At 57.4% G+C, this 16,070-nt stretch overlaps 2 protein-coding genes across 4 annotated transcripts; both read right to left on the bottom strand.

Annotated features, from left to right (window-relative positions):
• Positions 1 to 452: 452 nt before the first annotated feature.
• ENSA (endosulfine alpha) lies at positions 453 to 7,959 on the bottom strand. Of its 3 annotated transcripts, none has more exons than XM_075737009.1 (3): positions 7,796 to 7,959; positions 4,502 to 4,627; positions 453 to 2,637 (listed from the first exon to the last, which is right to left on the bottom strand). In XM_075737009.1, exons 1-3 carry the CDS (start codon positions 7,850 to 7,852, stop codon positions 2,467 to 2,469), a joined length of 354 nt encoding a protein of 117 aa, XP_075593124.1. In that variant the 5' UTR covers positions 7,853 to 7,959; the 3' UTR covers positions 453 to 2,466. The 3 variants fall into 3 exon arrangements, with proteins under 3 accessions (XP_075593124.1, XP_075593126.1, XP_075593125.1); XM_075737011.1 differs by lacking the exon at positions 7,796 to 7,959 and adding an exon at positions 7,600 to 7,666; XM_075737010.1 differs by lacking the exon at positions 7,796 to 7,959 and adding an exon at positions 6,545 to 7,345.
• An 808-nt stretch (positions 7,960 to 8,767) lies between these two features.
• GOLPH3L (golgi phosphoprotein 3 like) lies at positions 8,768 to 15,990 on the bottom strand. Its single transcript, XM_075737008.1, has 5 exons — positions 15,801 to 15,990; positions 14,970 to 15,164; positions 10,776 to 10,907; positions 10,472 to 10,586; positions 8,768 to 9,962 (listed from the first exon to the last, which is right to left on the bottom strand). The coding sequence occupies exons 2-5, from the start codon at positions 15,150 to 15,152 to the stop codon at positions 9,535 to 9,537; spliced, it is 858 nt and encodes a 285-aa protein (XP_075593123.1). The 5' UTR covers positions 15,153 to 15,164; positions 15,801 to 15,990; the 3' UTR covers positions 8,768 to 9,534.
• Positions 15,991 to 16,070: the final 80 nt, after the last annotated feature.

Here is a 16,070-nt window from a genome sequence, read left to right as displayed (position 1 = left end):
CGCCCACCGCTACCAGCCTCATCCTTGTGGTAATATTCAATAAGGCACAGAGGACGTGAATGCCTCCAAGATCCAGGGCGGTTCCCACTGCACCCCCTCCCATAAGAGGTGGACAGTGGGGCAGACAGCATCCTCACCCCCTCGCTGCCTCCCTGACTCTGGGGGCGGAATGGAAATAACCCCATTCCATGGCTCCTACCCTTGTATGGAATTGCTCTTGCTAGTTCTCATCCTGTGTCGTCATAATCGCTTCCCCCTCTGAGCAAGCACCCCTGGCATTTCCAGAAAACTGGAGAAAGATATAGTTCAAGAGCTGTCCCCTCTCTCTGCCCCCCCTCAGCACAGGGACAGCCCCCAAGCTGCAACGCCCCTTTGCATTCTTCTGTATTTCCTCTTTGTTAAAAAAAAAAAAAAAAAAAAAAAAAAGCAAGCATAGCACTGTAGAAGAGAGATGAACATGTAAAAAATTATATATATTTTTATATATATGATTCATATCTATTTACAACATGGCTGGGACAGACAGCAGAACATCCAAGGAGGTTGCACAGCCACTGCAAGCGCCACCCCGGCCAGCTCACACAGAGTCTGGAAAGGCAACAGAGACTGAAGCACGGACCCATGGTTACAAGTGGGCAGCCCCCAAACCTGCTACGCTCCTTGCCCACTCCACAAAGAGAAAACTGTCCGCTGTGGCCATGGGGCAATGGAGCCCTTTGCTCATGGTGCCCTGACAACTGGGGCTGCGGCTGGCTTGCTCCAAGCCACCCAAAGGCAGAGGCAAGCATTCGAGCACACCCTTGGCAAACACTCTCCCGGGAAGCACCACCGCGCTCCTTGCTCCAGCCGGCAGCAGGAAAGCACTACGAGTGAAACAGGTTCTCAGGAAAGCCTGAGTCAGCCAGCCAAAAACACATGTAATGAAAGTGGTGCCCATGCAGAGCATCACCCATTGCCTCCCTGACTCGGTTTCTCCTGACCTGATGGGAATCCCTAAAAGAAAAAAAAAAAACCAAAAAACCCCAAAACAAAACAAAAGAAAAACCACTCAACTTCCTTTTGCCCACATCCCTTCAAAACCAGGCCTAAACCAGGCAGGTTTAGCACTGCCCTGGCACAGGCGTGTCAAGACCTTCCACTGCACAGGATGGGAGGCTGCTTCGTCTCCGCTGCACAAGGAGCAGACAGTACATGCACCGAGCGTGCATGTTGTTTTGCAGGCTGCAGCCATCACACCAACTTGTTTTTCAGGCCTGGAACAAAGAAAAGGCAAAAAAACCAGAAAGAAATCCAAGCCTGACACTGTCAATACAGGTTTGCCTCTATGCTCCTCTCTTCATAATCCCTGTGCTCTCTGTCTTCAGTACTTTTTTCCCTTCCAGGGTGGTTATTCCCAGTCCTGCCTCTCTCCATCCAGAGATCAGCTCCAACAGCTCACATCGGTCTCACCGGCCGCTACCGGCCCGCGCTTTGTCATGGCCGACATCTGAGATCAGGCAGGGGCTGCACACAGCCAGACAGGGCTCTGCCTGCCTGCTGGGCCGCACTCCCCTGTGCCCCAAGCGCCCTGCTGCTGGTGGGATTCAGCTCACCACCTTTTGCTGCCTACCCAGCAGCTGGGAGAGGAGCTGTCTCTCACCTTTGCCAAAGCAGACAGCCTCGCTGGCCAGAACTGACCAAGGAGAAAGAAACTGCCCCCAAGCCCTCCGGGGCAGCTGCGAGCCTCATGCCATGTGCCCCTCCGTCACAGCCACACTTGGATGTAGCTGTGGTGGGACTCTACTCCCGAAACAAGCGCCTCATTGCAGCTCCAAGCCACGAGGACCGTTTCAAATGCTGCCCAGCCACTCTCCCACAGCCGACAGGCACGTTGTTCACTCCTGTGAGCTGCTTTGTGCAAGCAGGGGACAGATGCCAGGCAGCTCAGCCCAGCAACACAGCCACGTAATTTTTTGCATATCAGCTAATTTTTTCATTTAGAAGCTCTAACACACACACACACCCCCCCTAACTAAACTTCCAGATCATGCATCACACCTTTGGCCCAGCCGGTTCTTCGCATACACCCAATGCCTGAAAAACATTCACACGCCACAGCTCTGAGCTCTCCCCTCCTACCCAGTTAGCAACTCCTCTGAGCACTTCCCTGCTTCTCCCAGGGCTGCTCGACTCTCCCAGCAAGGAGGCAGCACTTCAGTGGCTCTGCAAGCGAGGATGGTTTCAAACAGCATGAAAATTAAGGCAGCAAACCGACTCACTAAAAGGAACAGCCCAATCAAATCTGCCTGTGCATCTGGGGCTACTGACACCTCTTGCTTGCCTTCTCGGTTTTGGTGTGTGTTTGCTGTAAATACTCAAATAACTATGTGGATTCTGGTGCTCCCATCCCTATGGTACAGTGAAGTTCAATCCATTTAGCCAAAAGAAAAAAAGAAAATAGGAAAAACCCCAGGCTGTGAGCGCAGGCTACCCTGCCAGCTTGCTGGTTACAAGCGAGGATTTTCTCTGTGGGAGGTCCTGCGGTGTGGGGATGTGGTCTCCTGTCACCAGGTTCTTGTCTGGCCCCGCACTTGGCAGCTGCTTGTTCTTCATCTTTGCCTTGGCCATGTTGTAGTCACCAGAATCAAAGTATTTTTGCTAGAAGAGGGAGAGGAGTTTGGGTTACTTTGATTTGCAGGAGCATGGGGACATCACAGATACAGACACCTGGCCCCAAATATGATCCTTTAAGGAGCTGCTGGGGTTCCTCAAAACCAGGTCATAAAAACATCACGCAAGGGGAAAATCCAAACAAGGGAGCCTGGCACAATTTAAAAGGCCTTTAGCACTCACCCACAAACCCCAGAGTGACTCAGGCCTGCCCAAGCTGGAAGCAGCTTTGCCCCATGGCAGCTGCCTGACTCAAGACACCAGGTGCGTTTTCTCCCTTTGACCCACCTTTAGGCATTTATAGCCTGTGAACTTTTGCTGCTTGGTGTGGCACTTGCTGGGTAAAGGCCAGGTTTGTCCTGCTCTGCACTTGTACCACACTCAGCATGACAGGGATTCAATCCCAGCCCAGAGACCCCCCAGAGAGCCAAACGCACACACAGCCATATCAGCAGACACCTTCAGGCGGGGGCTCAGCCACAGTGGCAGAGACGGGACATTTGCCGATACAGTTTATTCTGCTTTGGTGAACAGATGAGCCAGTGTGACAGAGGCAGGAGTTTCTCCCCAGGGAGCACAGCCTGGCTGGTGCCAAGGCCTTCACTGGACCATCCAGGCTCCCAACAGCCAAAACAACACAGGGAAATGCCTGTAAAGACATGGCCAGAGGACACCTCCCTGCTGCACAGCACCACCGACCTGGGGTTCAAAGGGCATTTCGCTCCCTTACTGCACTAATCACCATGGGACTCTGTGCTCCTTCATGGTGCTGCTTTACTCCCCACAGCAGCATAGGAAAGGCTGAGCACCAAAGCAGAGCTTGTGCTGGTGCTACAGACACAGCTTTGCCAGGCACAAGGAGCTCTGAAGAGCCCAGTTCTGCCCCAATGCACCGTCAGGCCCCAATGAGCCCAGTCCTGACAAAAAGCCCTTCCCCACTGAAGCACCAAGCCATTAAACAGCCCTCCTGTCTGTGCTTGCTTTAGGAGCTGGCACCTAAAACAACAGTCCCAGTGATCACATGAACAGTGAGAGCGAGCACACACATAGCTGCTCAGGCAGAGGGAACAGCTGTCAGTACAAGCTGAAAGGGAAGCGGCAGGACAGAGCCAAACCCCATGCAGCGTGACACAGAGACACCATGCGTTCAGAGCTGGGGAAGGCACGCAGCCAGCAGCTGCCAGCAGCTCAGGACGGATTTAGGTTTTCTGCACAGCCTCCACAAGGAGGAAAGCCAGCAGTGACAACCCAAACAGGCTACAGATGGCTCTCAGAGAGGGATTTAATTGCATTTCCAGGGAGCACAGTCAGAGGGTTGGCTTTTTCCCTGGAGCCAGCAACGGAGATGCAGCCAGCTGACTCACTGGCGTTCTCCGTGCCCTTTGTACCAGCCCAGAACCCAGGCAAGTGCAGACCAGAGAGAAAAAAACTCTGGCCTGCAGCATCTCTGGCCCATTGAACCCAAGGGAGCACAGCAGCAGGCAGGGGGGGAGGATTTTATGCACTTGTTTTGCCTCTAGACCCTAGGTTTCAGGACAGGGTATGGAGGACAGGGTGGGATCCACCACTGGGGGAGACGTGCAGAACAAAACTACCCAATAGATGGCAGCTTTTGGGTTCTGAGCAGGCACAAGCCCTTCTTGCTTGACCACAGCAGCCCTCGCTGCTTCAGGCTTGCGCCTGCCAGGCGCCACATCCAGCGCAGGCACTGAAAGGAGCCTGGCCCATGGGTTCAACAGACTTTTTGGCTGAGGGAATTTTGGTGTGATTCCTCTGGCCTGGTTGGAGCTTGGCTGCCCGTGCCACTGAGGGAGGAGAGGATGCAGATGAGCCATGGCTAAGAAATAGATACCCCTTTCTGCAGTCTCTTCATGAGGAAGTCAGAGCCTCCAGGCTTCTGGCCTAGGTTGGGGTATTTGGCCTTCAGTTTTGCCTCTTCTGCTCTCTCAGGGGTGACAGTTTCCTTCTCTTGCATGTCCTGAAAAACAGAGGGGGGTGGAAAGCCCTTCAGCCCCACAGAAAAACACACACCTGCAATGCCATAACACAATATTCAGCAGCACGTCCAAACCCTGGCACCTGGCTTGCTGAGCAAGTTGTGGTCCTCTGGAAAACCCAGACGCACTCTGAGAATATTATAAATACCTTCCCAACCAGAAACAGCTTTCACCTTCAGTACATGTGGAAACAGGCAGAGACCCCTCTCCCTGCCTCCTTCCCAGATGCGAGCCTCTGCAGGCGCTTGTGCTGATATTTGGCTTTGCAAACTGGGCTTAAAACATCTCCGCAAACTGCTGCTGGAGAAGCATCTTCCCCTGACCAGCAACAGGTCAGACCAGCATCGACAAACCAGCCCAGAGCTGGTCAGCAAGACGAGCTGTGGCAGTGCACTGCAGAGCTGGGAGGGTTCAGCCTTGCTGTACCCCATTGCAGTAGTTGAGATAGAAGAAACCCTTCTGCTCCAAAACCAATTTATCAGGAATGACAACCGCACAGGCAGCAAAGCAGCATTTTAGCACCTATTTCACAGCCACGGGAGTTTCAGATGTTACGGGAAGCCTCCCAGCCCACTCAAAGCCTGGGATCCCTGGGGCTGATTGCAGCAGGACATGCCAGGCCTTGGTTGTCACCTGGCCCCTCTGCAAGAGCTTTGAGACACCCCCCAACCCAGCTACTGAAGAAACATCAGCTGAGCAACAACACCCAAAGGGGGGTTCCCAGTGCAGGGCGTGAGATCTGCTCCCCAACCGCCAACCTCTCTCTCCAGGGAGGTGCATTGCCCCCCAAAGGAAGGGCTGCAGGCCTGGGGACAGGAGTTTCGGTTTGGGGTGGGAAGGGGGAAGGGTCCCAGCAGGGCCTAGAGAGCCCCACCCACAGCAAGGCCGAGGTCTGGCTGGCTGCTGGCCCAGCTCCAATGGGAGCACGTCACTGTTGGCCACCTCCACCAGCAGCCACCTGGGGCCAAACCACTGCGTGAGTACAAGACACTGTTTCACAGGATGTTGGCAAGGGGCGTTTTTCATCGCTGTTCCCTTTCCAGCAGGGACAATGCTGACAGACTTGGCAGCTCTGCTCCTGCCAGCCAGGCTGGACCGATGGATGCTGTGTGCATCTCTTCCCAGTGCCACGGCCCTGAACTGCTCCCAGCCCACCAGAGATGACTGGGTCCATGCAGTAAGCATGACAGACCACCACCACCACGAGCCTCCACCCCATCTGTGAGGCAGGAAAGCCCTCAGCATCAGATGGGACAGCAAGCTGAGAGGATACAGCTGGCAATCACACAGGGTGGAGGTAGGTGGGATGGGAGTCCTGGGCTCTCCAAAGATGAGGCACTGAAGCTCGGCCTGGTGGCATTAAGGGGAACGTGCTCCTGTGTGTTCGACTGCTGGGACTTCCTTTCGCATGTGGCCAAGAGTGGACCTGGAGCCCATGCACCCCCAGGCTGGAAAGCATTGCTGGCACTGCAAGAGGTTTCCAACATGATCCTCCACTGGTGCTGACCCGGGGGAGCAGCTCTTTGCAGTGTGGCTGTGGCCCTGGGGGCCAGCTCCTCGCAGAGGCTGCGAGAGCACACACGCAAAGGCCGCCATGAAACAGCTCCTCGCTGTGTCTCAAAAAGACAAAGCAAACCAGAGTTAATGGCAGCTCCTGATAGTCACAACTGGGACAACTGGAGCTGGGAGCAGCAGTGTGATGCACAGGTTTGGCGCATCCCGCTTGGAGCCCCAACTGCGCAGGCTCCTCCTCACACCCCCATCTGTGGGGGTCTCTGGGGGATCAAAGCAGGGAGCGAAGGCAAGGGAAGGTGCTGAGAGTCTCGTCACAACGTTCAGCTTCTGTGTGTTGCAGGGCTTCGCCCACACACAGCCTAAAGGAACCCGTCTCTTCTTACCCGTCTCCATGACAGCTCCAGGAATAAGAGCCATGGCCAGTGCATGCCACTCAGCCCTGCCACAGAGCCAGGCACCCCACGAGCCCCAACATCAGATAGATCGGGGGGGTGTTCTGGTAGCAGCAGCCAAAGCTTCTATCCGTGTGGCCCTTCCATCATCTCTCAGCCCGCTCTCATCAGTTCTTCATCTCCAAGTCTCCCTCCCCCCTGCCCAGCTGAAAACGCCGCTCGCTCTGGTCACCTCATCTCTCCTGCGCTGTCTGGAGCGTGGCGCAGCACCCTGCTGCTCACCCACCTCGTGGGCGCTTCTTCTGTGGCACCTGGCAGAGCCAACACCATGCCGGCATCCTGCCAGCAGCTCCCGGGGCCACCCACGGCCGTGCGTCCCACCGCGTCCCTCCACCACGGGAGAGCACCCGCCTCCTTCTCTCGACGCCCAAAAAGCATCGCATCTGCCTCCTTCTTACACCCACCCCCGAGCTACTCTACCGCCGGGGAAGTGGAAAAAGCTTCTCCCGCTGCAACGTCCGGGCGAGGCCACGCTGGCTGCAGGGGGGGCAGCTGCAGGTGGCCGGCAGCAGCTCTGCCTGCACCCCAGAGCGGGTCCGACCGCCCGAGAGGGCCGTCTCACGCCCGGGGACGCAGCAGCCGGTGGAGCCGCCTGGAAGCATCGCCCAGCCCCGCGGTGTGACGCCAGCCCGGCCTCCCCGAAGCCTGCAGGCAGTTCTGCCCCACCGGGGCAGCCAACAACCCGCAGCCAGGGCTCGTCCACTCAGCCCGCGCCGCGATCCAAGGGGGGACCGGGGGGGCGGGGGGGTGTTCCGGCACCCTGGCGCGCCCCCGCCTCGAAACGGCCTCACCCAGCCGCTGACGGGGCAGCCGGCTCCTCCCGAACCCCGCAGCCGGGCCCGGACCCTCGGCAGCGGGGCGCACCCCCCGCGCGCCACAGCTGGCACCGCTGCCCCCGGGACCCCCCAACACCCCCCGCGCGCCACAGCTGGCACAGCTGCCCCCGGGACCCCCCCACCCCCAGTATCCCACAAGCCCCCACGCACCCCCCACGCCGCCATCGAGACCGAGCTATTGCCACCAGCCCTGCCGGAAGTCCAACCCCCACCAGCCCCAGAGTCAATGAGAGACCAGCATTCATCAGCAGGAAAACAAAAGCAACCAATCCACGCACAGGGCTGTAAAGAGCGACGTGAGGCCGAGCCAATGGGAGCCGGCCGAGCCCGCCCCAGGGTTCCCCACCTGTTTCTCCTGCCCATTCTCCTCCGCGGGGGCGCCGGTACCGAGAGGCGCTGCCATGGCGGAGGGGGCCTCCGCACTCTCCGCGCCCCGCGCTCCTTCCGCTCAGTCTGGCCCTGCGCTCTGCTCCAAAATGGCCGCCACCGCCCCCTAGCGCCTCAGCTGCCTGACGGACAGGCGGCCGCCCAATGGGCATAGGGAGGTGGCCGCGATGACATCATACCCGACCAACCAGCGCCCGCGGGAGGCGGTGAGAATGACAGGGGGCAGGGCCGCCCCAGCTGGAGCGGCCGGCGACCAATGGGAAGTGAGGCAGGACCACTCATACAGCCGGCCCCGCCCCGCGCAGCGCCCTCCCCTTCCCCCCTCCCCCGGGGTCTGGCGCCCCCAGCAGCGCGGAACCACCATCGCCGGGCGCGGGGGGGCTCCTGCCGCCCCCCGGCTGCCTCGCCTGCCCGCTCCCAGCCCCGCAGGCAGCGGGGACCCGGGACACGCTGCCCGCCGCAGGCCCCCGCCTCGGCCGGGTGCGAACGTGCCGCTGGCCGCGCTGCAGCACCGGCCCCGATCGGGGCACGGCGGGGAAGAGGCGCCACTACGGGGCTGGGACCCCCGGCAGCACCCACCCCGGCAGGGGAGGGGACGGCCCGCGGGAGCCCGGGGCTGCTGGAGGGCCGGGAGGGGACAGCCCCGCGGGGAGGCAAACGGGGGCCCGGGCCGCGCAGGAACGGGGACAGGAACCGGCGCTGGCCGCGTCCCCAGACACACCGCTCGGTGCGGGCGGAGAGCAGCGGCTGAGACCAGCGGGTTCATGACAGGAGTGCTGCCAGCCCCCCTGGGCAGCCAGGAGACTCCCTCTGCCAGGCCAGAGCGCGGCCAGCGCCCCTTCAAACGCAAACCCCGTTCTTCGAAAGGGCCGCTGGACCCGCCGCAGTACGGATGACAGGTTTAAATACCCAAGAGTCCCTTGGACTGCAGAGAAATACATTTAAATGAACTACAGGAGATTGGGGGGCGGATTAGAAAAATAATCACAGTTTAACTTTTTCCTGTTACTAGAAAGAGTGGGTGTGCAACAGGGGCAGAGCCCAGGGCTCACAGCCCAGGGCAGAGCTCCGCAACCTTTGCAGAGTTACTCCTCCATGGCAGCACGTGCCGAGGGCTTTGGGTTGCCCCATTGCCAGCCAGCGTGTGGGGTGGTCCCAGCCACCGGACACCCCCGAACCGGCCTCCTGCCTGCTCCCCTGCCTGTACCCCACCCCAAGAGGATATCGGTGTGCTCCAGTGGGGGAATCCACGCTGCCCAGGCAGCTCAAAGGCAAGACCCGTGTGTGGAAGAGGGAGGCAGCCGGACAAGCTGGCACAACAGGAGTGCACAGGGAGCACAGGCTGCTGCACGGCCCTGTTTCTGCCAGGGTTTGGCTCATCTGAGCAGCTCAGTTCCTGCGTGCAGAGGCAGGGCCAGGCTCTGCCACCTCCCAGCTCTGCACTGGCTTGAGCGGGAAGCCCATGGGCAAGATAGCACTGGAAGGGGACCAAAGAGCCACTGCCTCTCCAACCTTCGGAGGAGCGTGCGACCTGCCCACACAGGTGGGCTCTCACCCACCCACCCCTGCCCAGGGAGGAAAGTGAACCCCCCCCCATTTCCCCTGAGCTGAGCCCAGCCACTGCTGCAGGAACTCTGCCCAAATACCCCTGGCCTCGTGTCGAGGGGATGAGGCTTCCACACCTGGTTTGTGGGCTTTTTAGGACTTATTGAAGGCTGCCAGGACAGCCCAGATCATCTCTGCACCCCTGGCTTTGGCAGCTTCCACCTCAGGATCCATGTCGAGGAGGTCCTTGGTCCTGTTCATTGCCACATCGTACTTGTCATCTGCCAGGCTGGCGAAAACGTTCTCCAGCACATCTGAGGAGTGGGCCAGCACCAGGAGAGCCAGAGTCCTGCGGTCCATGCGGTGGGGGTTGTTCACCCACCGCTCCAGCATGCTCTCCTGGAGCTTCTTCACCAAGCGCTGCTTCTCGGTGGCATTGCTGACGGGGTGGGTGGTCATGTCGAACAGCAGGAAGTTCTGCTTCTCTGTGGTGAGGATGCCCTTCTCCACTAGCGCCTTGGCGATGCGCTCACGCACATTCCTCAGCTGGTACTGCAGCTTGAAGGGGTTCCAGGTCTCCCCTGCAGGAGAGGAGACCCCGTTCAACACGAGGGCAGTGATGGCTTTGCCACCCAACCCCACCACCCCAGCTGCTTCCAGCCCAGGACCATCTGTGCTTGCATGGGCACCAGTCCCTGCCACAGGAACCTACTTCCTCCCCTTGGCCTGCCTCTGACCCACTTCTCCCATCAGCCTAAGCTGGCAAAGCTGCCAGGAGCCACAGGCACAGTAGCCTGTGGCAGATTCCTTTGGAAAGCCCCTTATACCCAGGACCTTGGACCCCAGACTCAGCGAAGACTTGGCATGAAAAGAGAGGCAATGGGGAGTGAGGTCCAAGTCTTCCACTGAGCTCCCAACAAAAGACCCAGAAAACTGTTCTCTGCCCCCACATTCAGCCTTCCCCTGTTCTGCTGTCAGTATTCTGCCCATCTCCAGTGAAGCAAGGGGATGGCCAAGCTGTGGAGAGGGGACAGGTGACAGGGATGGGCCCCGAGGGAACTGGGGAGATGGCATCTCTAACTGGCCCTACCAGTGAGCAGCTCTATCCAGGTCTGCACTGTTTCTGCAGACTCTGTGGCCTTCATGTGTCGGAGGGTCTCATCCAGCAAGACGTCACCAGTTGGCGCATCCGACTTCAAGAGCACCTGGAAGGATAAAGTGGGAACATGGGAGAAGGCTGGATGCAGACCTGCCCCACTCCCTTCCTGAAGGAATGGCACCAGCCCTGGTGTGCAGTGCTACTTCGGCAAAGCTCGCTGCCAGCGAGCTTGGCTGGGGTGGATTGAGCCCCGAAACCTGTCAGGGCCCCAGCCCAGCTCCCGCAGCACCTTCACCTTCCTCTCCAGCAGCCTCTTCTTCCTGATGGAGAGCGGCTCCAGGTGGATCCGGCCGCGCAGAGCCAGTTCGATGAGGATGCCGCCCCGCAGGCCTGAAGAGATGCAGTCATTCCAGAAGGAGGTGTAGCCCTGGGAGAGAGGATGGACAGAAAGGGGAGAAGAGAGAAGGGAAGGGGAGCTCTGCCGAGCCCCCCACCTCTCCTGGCTTGCTCAGGCCCTGCCCGGGTGACTCTCCCAACTCCCATTAACAGCTCTGCCTCCCTGGCCAAAGGGAGAAAAGGGCTTTCCCCAGCAGGTGAAAAGTTCCCAGCAGCCACAACTAACCTCCTCCCTGCCCAAAACCTCCCTGTAAACATTGAGCAATTCAGGCTGTGCCCTTCCTGCTGCGCCCGCAAACACCCGGCACACCCCAGCACTGGCCAGGCAGCTGCACCCAACCCCACATCATAAAAAATCCAGGGAAGAATAAGAAAAGCAGGGCCCTTTTCCCTGGCAAGCCCCTGGCCACAGGACACGCTGCTGCTGTGGGGCTGCAACAAGCAACACAAGCTCTGCTCTGCCTCAGCTCCTGCTGCGGACATGCCCAAGGGAAACAGGAGGTGAAATTTGCTCTTCTCCTTGGAGAAAGTCTCCACCAGCTCCAGGCATGCCCTGAGAGTAATTAGCTGTATGAAGAAATCGCTCATCAGGCCCATGAAGAAGAATTTCCTCGCTACCCACAGCACCATCCCACAGGGCACAGGCTGCAGCAAGCTCCAGGTCCCACCCCACAGGGCACAAGAGCTTCCCCAGCCCCTTGCCCAACCCAACTTCATCACACCCCCCCTCACTCAAATCCGCCCTGCTTTCTAGTCAGGGATGAAGGACAGGATGATACATCCCATCTCTCCCCCCAGAGCAGGCACCTCGGGGCTGCGGTGCAGCAATTTGGATCCCACCAGCAGGGCAGCGCTGGGGCTGCTGCTGACCAGATCTGCTCGGGGTCGGCACGTTCCACACCTAGCCCCAAGCCCTGTCCTCCAAGCCTGCCATGGGACGGGGTCCTCATCCCGAGCAGTGCAAGCTCCAAAATCGTTAAGGCATTTGCCAAAGCAACAAGAAAGTGCAGAGGTCTGGAAAATACGACCCACAAGGAACCAGCAATTGAATTAGGGTTTTTGGTCCAGGGAAGAGAAGACAGAGAGAGAACAGGATAAGGCGGGGGATGGGGTGTCAGACACATAAAAGGCAGCAACAAAAAGGAAAGGAATGGCCAGTTCCCACTTCCACTGTGCATGGGACAGAGTCCTGGGCTAAAATTGTAACCAGAGAGATTGGAGCTGGCAGCAGGAAGAAATAATCATCTGGACAAGAAAGCCCAGGAACTGCTCATCCTGGAGGGAGGGGGCAGGGAAGGGAAGTCTCTGTCTCTTGAGGTTTAAGAACATTCAACTGATGCTTCTCAGGAGAGAGATGACTCTGCTTTGAAGCAATGGGACGACCTAAGTGACCTCTCCGTTCCCTTCTTCCACTTGTCTTTTATCCCCTGATTAGAACAAAGCCCGGTTGTTCCGGCCCGATGACTGCTGCATCATAGCACAGATGCTGGGGAGCAGTCCTTGAATTTCAGGGCGAGCGGTGAGCAGGCAGGGCTGAGCAGGGGAGAGGCTCATCCAGGCAGTAGGGCTGGGAATGGGGCAGGCGCTGATGTTTGAGATGGGCTCAAGGGAAGGTTGAGCCAAGCAGGATGCAAAGTCAAACGTGCTTATTCACAGAGGGACGCAAATACACCAGAAATGGTACAGCCCATTTTGTAACTCCCTTTTCGTTGTCCTGTTTCTCTGGAGGGAGTCGGGGGACGGAGAGAAAAGGCAGGTCTAAAAGCTACCAGGAGACAGCAGACAAAGCAACTGAACAAGCCCCCTTCCTAAGGAAAAAAGGCTGAGAACATACAACCCTCCTACAGGGAAGTTTTTACAGTCCATATGGGTAAAATCTTGTCCCCAGCGTGTCTGTTTATACAGTGCATCTGGATATCGGGTTGCTCAGCTTGCATACCACAGAGAACCATAAAAGAAATTAAAATCTTTATTTGCTTTCTTCATTTCCTTGTGAGGAAAGACAAAGCAACCTTTCATTCCTGCCCTGCTGATTTCCATCCATAGGAGACACAGTGGTTTTTGCACGTGCCCTTTAGGAACACGTTCTCCAGAAAAGGGTGTGGAGGTGACTGAAGCTTCAATTCACTGGGCTGGAAGGCACATTACCTAGAAAATTTTAAGGTGTCTGAAATCAAACACATCGAAAACTCCTGGGTTACTTTCAGCTTCTGGAATCAGACTGGTTACAAATGCCAGGCTGGTGTGCAGCCAGTTTCTCCTAGATGGACAGACTGGTACTTAAAATAGTAAAGTTACACTGTGAGCTCATTGGATTTGGCTAAAATGGTCTCTTTTTTTTCTAATCATCAAACCATGAGCGAACAACAGAGCTGAGAAAACCCAATGCCTGGGAGCCTCTGGTCTTCCTTTTGAGATGGAGGAATGCAGAAAGACAGGATGGAGGGGGAAAAAAAGTGTGACAAGGTTTGGTTTTTTTAATCTATTGTGCTCTCCTAACTTCCTGGTGGCTGAAGAACCATTCCCAGAAATACATTAACTAAGCCAAGAACACTAAACATAGTCCAAGAAGAAAGCAAATCGTGCCACGCTCCTAGGCTGCTCTCAAATATTTGCTGCAACATTATTTGCATGATGTTCTCTTTATAGCCCTGCTCTCCTGTTACTTCCTATTCGGCTCAGCAAGTCCTAGATCTTATCTGGGTTTGCTAAACAAGACAGCTACAAGCCTCTGTCCCTCACACAACCTGCAGCAGCTCTCCCCTACCGGATCTGCGAGCATGGTCCACGTCAGAAGCCATGGCCTGAGCAGGTCTATGCGAGAGCAAGGCACCAGCTCAGACTAACCCAGCAGTAGCAGACCCTATGGAAAAAAAAGTTCAGGCACCTCACAGGGGCTTAATTTCAACCCAGAGAAACAGATGAAGAGAAGCTGGCCCATCTACCACAGCTTTGACAATGACAGAGTCTTCATTCCTCAGGGTGGGAGACAGGCTCACAGGAAGGTGCTTCTGGAGCTCAAAAACCTGTGTTTAAGGCTGTCCTCTGCCATTACCACACCAAGAAACACCTTGGGCAACTGGTTACCTTCCCCTGGTCTCGATTTTCCCATCTGCTTGACAGGAATAGCAGCATCAGATTCCCCCAAAGAGATCAAGATGATGCGTACACTAAAGAAGACAAGACACGCCAGCACAGCAGATTAGAGCCAAGCAGCTCAGAGAACTCAACACAGGATGTCTTCTCCTTTCCCCATGGCTGGTTCTAGGGGGAGTTGAGAAACAAGTTCCTACAGGCTGATAAGCACAAAACAATTCAGTTTGACCAGGGCCCCTTTCCAGGAGAGAACAACCCCCTGAAAATAACCGGCTGTGAAGTTCATCCACTGCTGCCAAGGAAAGCCATTAAACCAGCACGCATAGGCGAGATGAGCACCCAGCAATGGGACTCTCATCCAGCCCCACTCCCTTCAAGCCTGGAGCTGCACGATGCCACTCCTGCCCAGCCAAGGAAATTACTGACCTGAAAACAGAGACGTGGCTCCTACGTCCTTTGCCATTGCTGTATTCAGACCCATCCTGCACCTGCTTTCAATTTCCAGTCCAGCTGCCCTCTCTCACCTTGCCCTCTTCTCCTAAAACCTGCCCCTGCTGTTTTTCACATCAGTTTTTAACCAAGTGGAAACAGTGCTCAGAGCGTCCCTGTGTTTCAGCTGATGGTTTCAGATAGGAAAGTGCACTTGGGCTAGAAAAGAGGAGTTAGCAGACCTTTTACCCCACGACTTTGACCTGAGAAAAGAACAAACCCACCTTTGCAAGTGCCAGTCGCACAATACCGTAGGGCACCCCTTGCCTCCAGCTGCTTCTTACAGTCCCCGTGGCAGAGCTGGTGGGACAGCACTTGCAACCAATCTCCACAGCTCAGTTTAAGCTACAGACAAAGGTGGTTTGCGCTAGGCACGCTGGCTTTGTTGAAGAGGATTCAGAGGAACTCGTATGATCCCTCCTGCTGCTCACTGAGAACCTCACCTCCAGGTACACCAAGGCAGTGGTGCCACTGCTGCACACGCAGCCGTTGGAGATGCCTGCCTTACCTCCTTGTCCTTCAGCCCCAGGAGCAGCACCTCCTCCATGAGCGTGAGGCGGATATCTTTGGAGTCATCAGGCTCATCATCATTCAGGTCTCTGTCCACAGCCGCATCTTCCTCACTGTCAGGCTTCTTGTCCGAGTTCCTTCCCAGCTCAGCGCGCCGTCCTCGGTGCGTTAGCGTTGTCATCTCCCCCTCCAGCTGGGCACACAGAGAACCAAGATCTGCCCCATTTCTAAACACGATGGACTATGACAGTGCTAAGCCCCAAACCCCAGGCTCCAGGAAGGCACAAGACAAGGACAAGCGACACTCGCCCCTTCTGCTCAGGAATGTTCACCTCACCCTTCCCAGGATGGCTGTACAAGTCACTCACAGGGAGCAGCCGGCCATCACCTGAGGACATGCTTGAGGAGATGACTGCATGTTCAGGAGAGGGGAGATCTGAGGCCACAGTCGAGTCCACCTCCTGGCCGTGCACTCACAGCAGGGACGAGGTCCCGCACTCAGACAGGACGTGGGACACCCGGCAGCGCCCCAGGGCGAAGCACAAAGAGCACCCTCCCTCCCCGGCACGGCTCTCAGCCCCCCCCCACGCAGCCCGCTTGCAGCCGATACCTTTTCCCGGCGGTCAAGGAGCTGCACGTTCGGGTCCGCGCTCCCAGGCTGCCAACCCCAAACCTCCCACGAGCACCCAGCACCCCACACAGCGTAACGAGATCGCACAACTTTTCCCCTGCGAAACGTAGAAAAACAACAAGCAGGAGGAGCGCGGCCGTGCTCCCCGGAGTTTCAGGGCTGAGAAACAAAACGCGGGTTCCCGTTCCCCGATCTTACCCCCGGCCCGGTGGGTCCTTCCCAAACCTCCCCCGCTCCTGTCCCCACGGTCCAACTTCGGGGCCGAGGAGAGGAAAAGCTTCCTGGTGGGGCCGAGGGAGGGCGGGAGCAGCTCGGCCGCTTCCTGGGCTCCGGTAACGCAGCCCGGTGCGCGGCGCCGGCAAATGGGAGCCCGCCCGGCCGGGAGCCTCCAATGAGCGCGGCCAGCGGCCGGGCCGCCGGGGTGGGATTTCCCCTCCTCCTCCTCCTCCTCCCGAGGAGGAAGGCGGC

The sequence above is a fragment of the Balearica regulorum genome, chromosome 28, assembly GCF_011004875.1.
Source record: "Balearica regulorum gibbericeps isolate bBalReg1 chromosome 28, bBalReg1.pri, whole genome shotgun sequence".
In the NCBI taxonomy this organism is placed as follows: Eukaryota; Metazoa; Chordata; class Aves; order Gruiformes; family Gruidae; genus Balearica; species Balearica regulorum.
This window is presented reverse-complemented; position numbering and strand designations above follow the sequence as displayed.

Bases quoted from the DNA above. Each gene is read 5' to 3' on its own strand.
- GOLPH3L (XM_075737008.1), bottom strand. From the start codon at position 15,152: ATGACAACGCTAACGCACCGAGGACGGCGCGCTGAGCTGGGAAGGAAC. The intron at 10,908-14,969 runs GTAAGGCAGGCA...CCTCTCTCCCAG, and splicing joins TGGGGCTGAAGGACAAGGAG to GGCTACACCTCCTTCTGGAA. The intron at 10,587-10,775 runs GTGAAGGTGCTG...TTATCCTTCCAG, and splicing joins AGAGGCTGCTGGAGAGGAAG to GTGCTCTTGAAGTCGGATGC.
- ENSA (XM_075737009.1), bottom strand. From the start codon at position 7,852: ATGGCAGCGCCTCTCGGTACCGGCGCCCCCGCGGAGGAGAATGGGCAG. The intron at 4,628-7,795 runs GTGGGGAACCCT...TCTGTTTTTCAG, and splicing joins AGAATGGGCAGGAGAAACAG to GACATGCAAGAGAAGGAAAC. The intron at 2,638-4,501 runs GTATCTATTTCT...TCCCTCTTCTAG, and splicing joins TGAAGAGACTGCAGAAAGGG to CAAAAATACTTTGATTCTGG.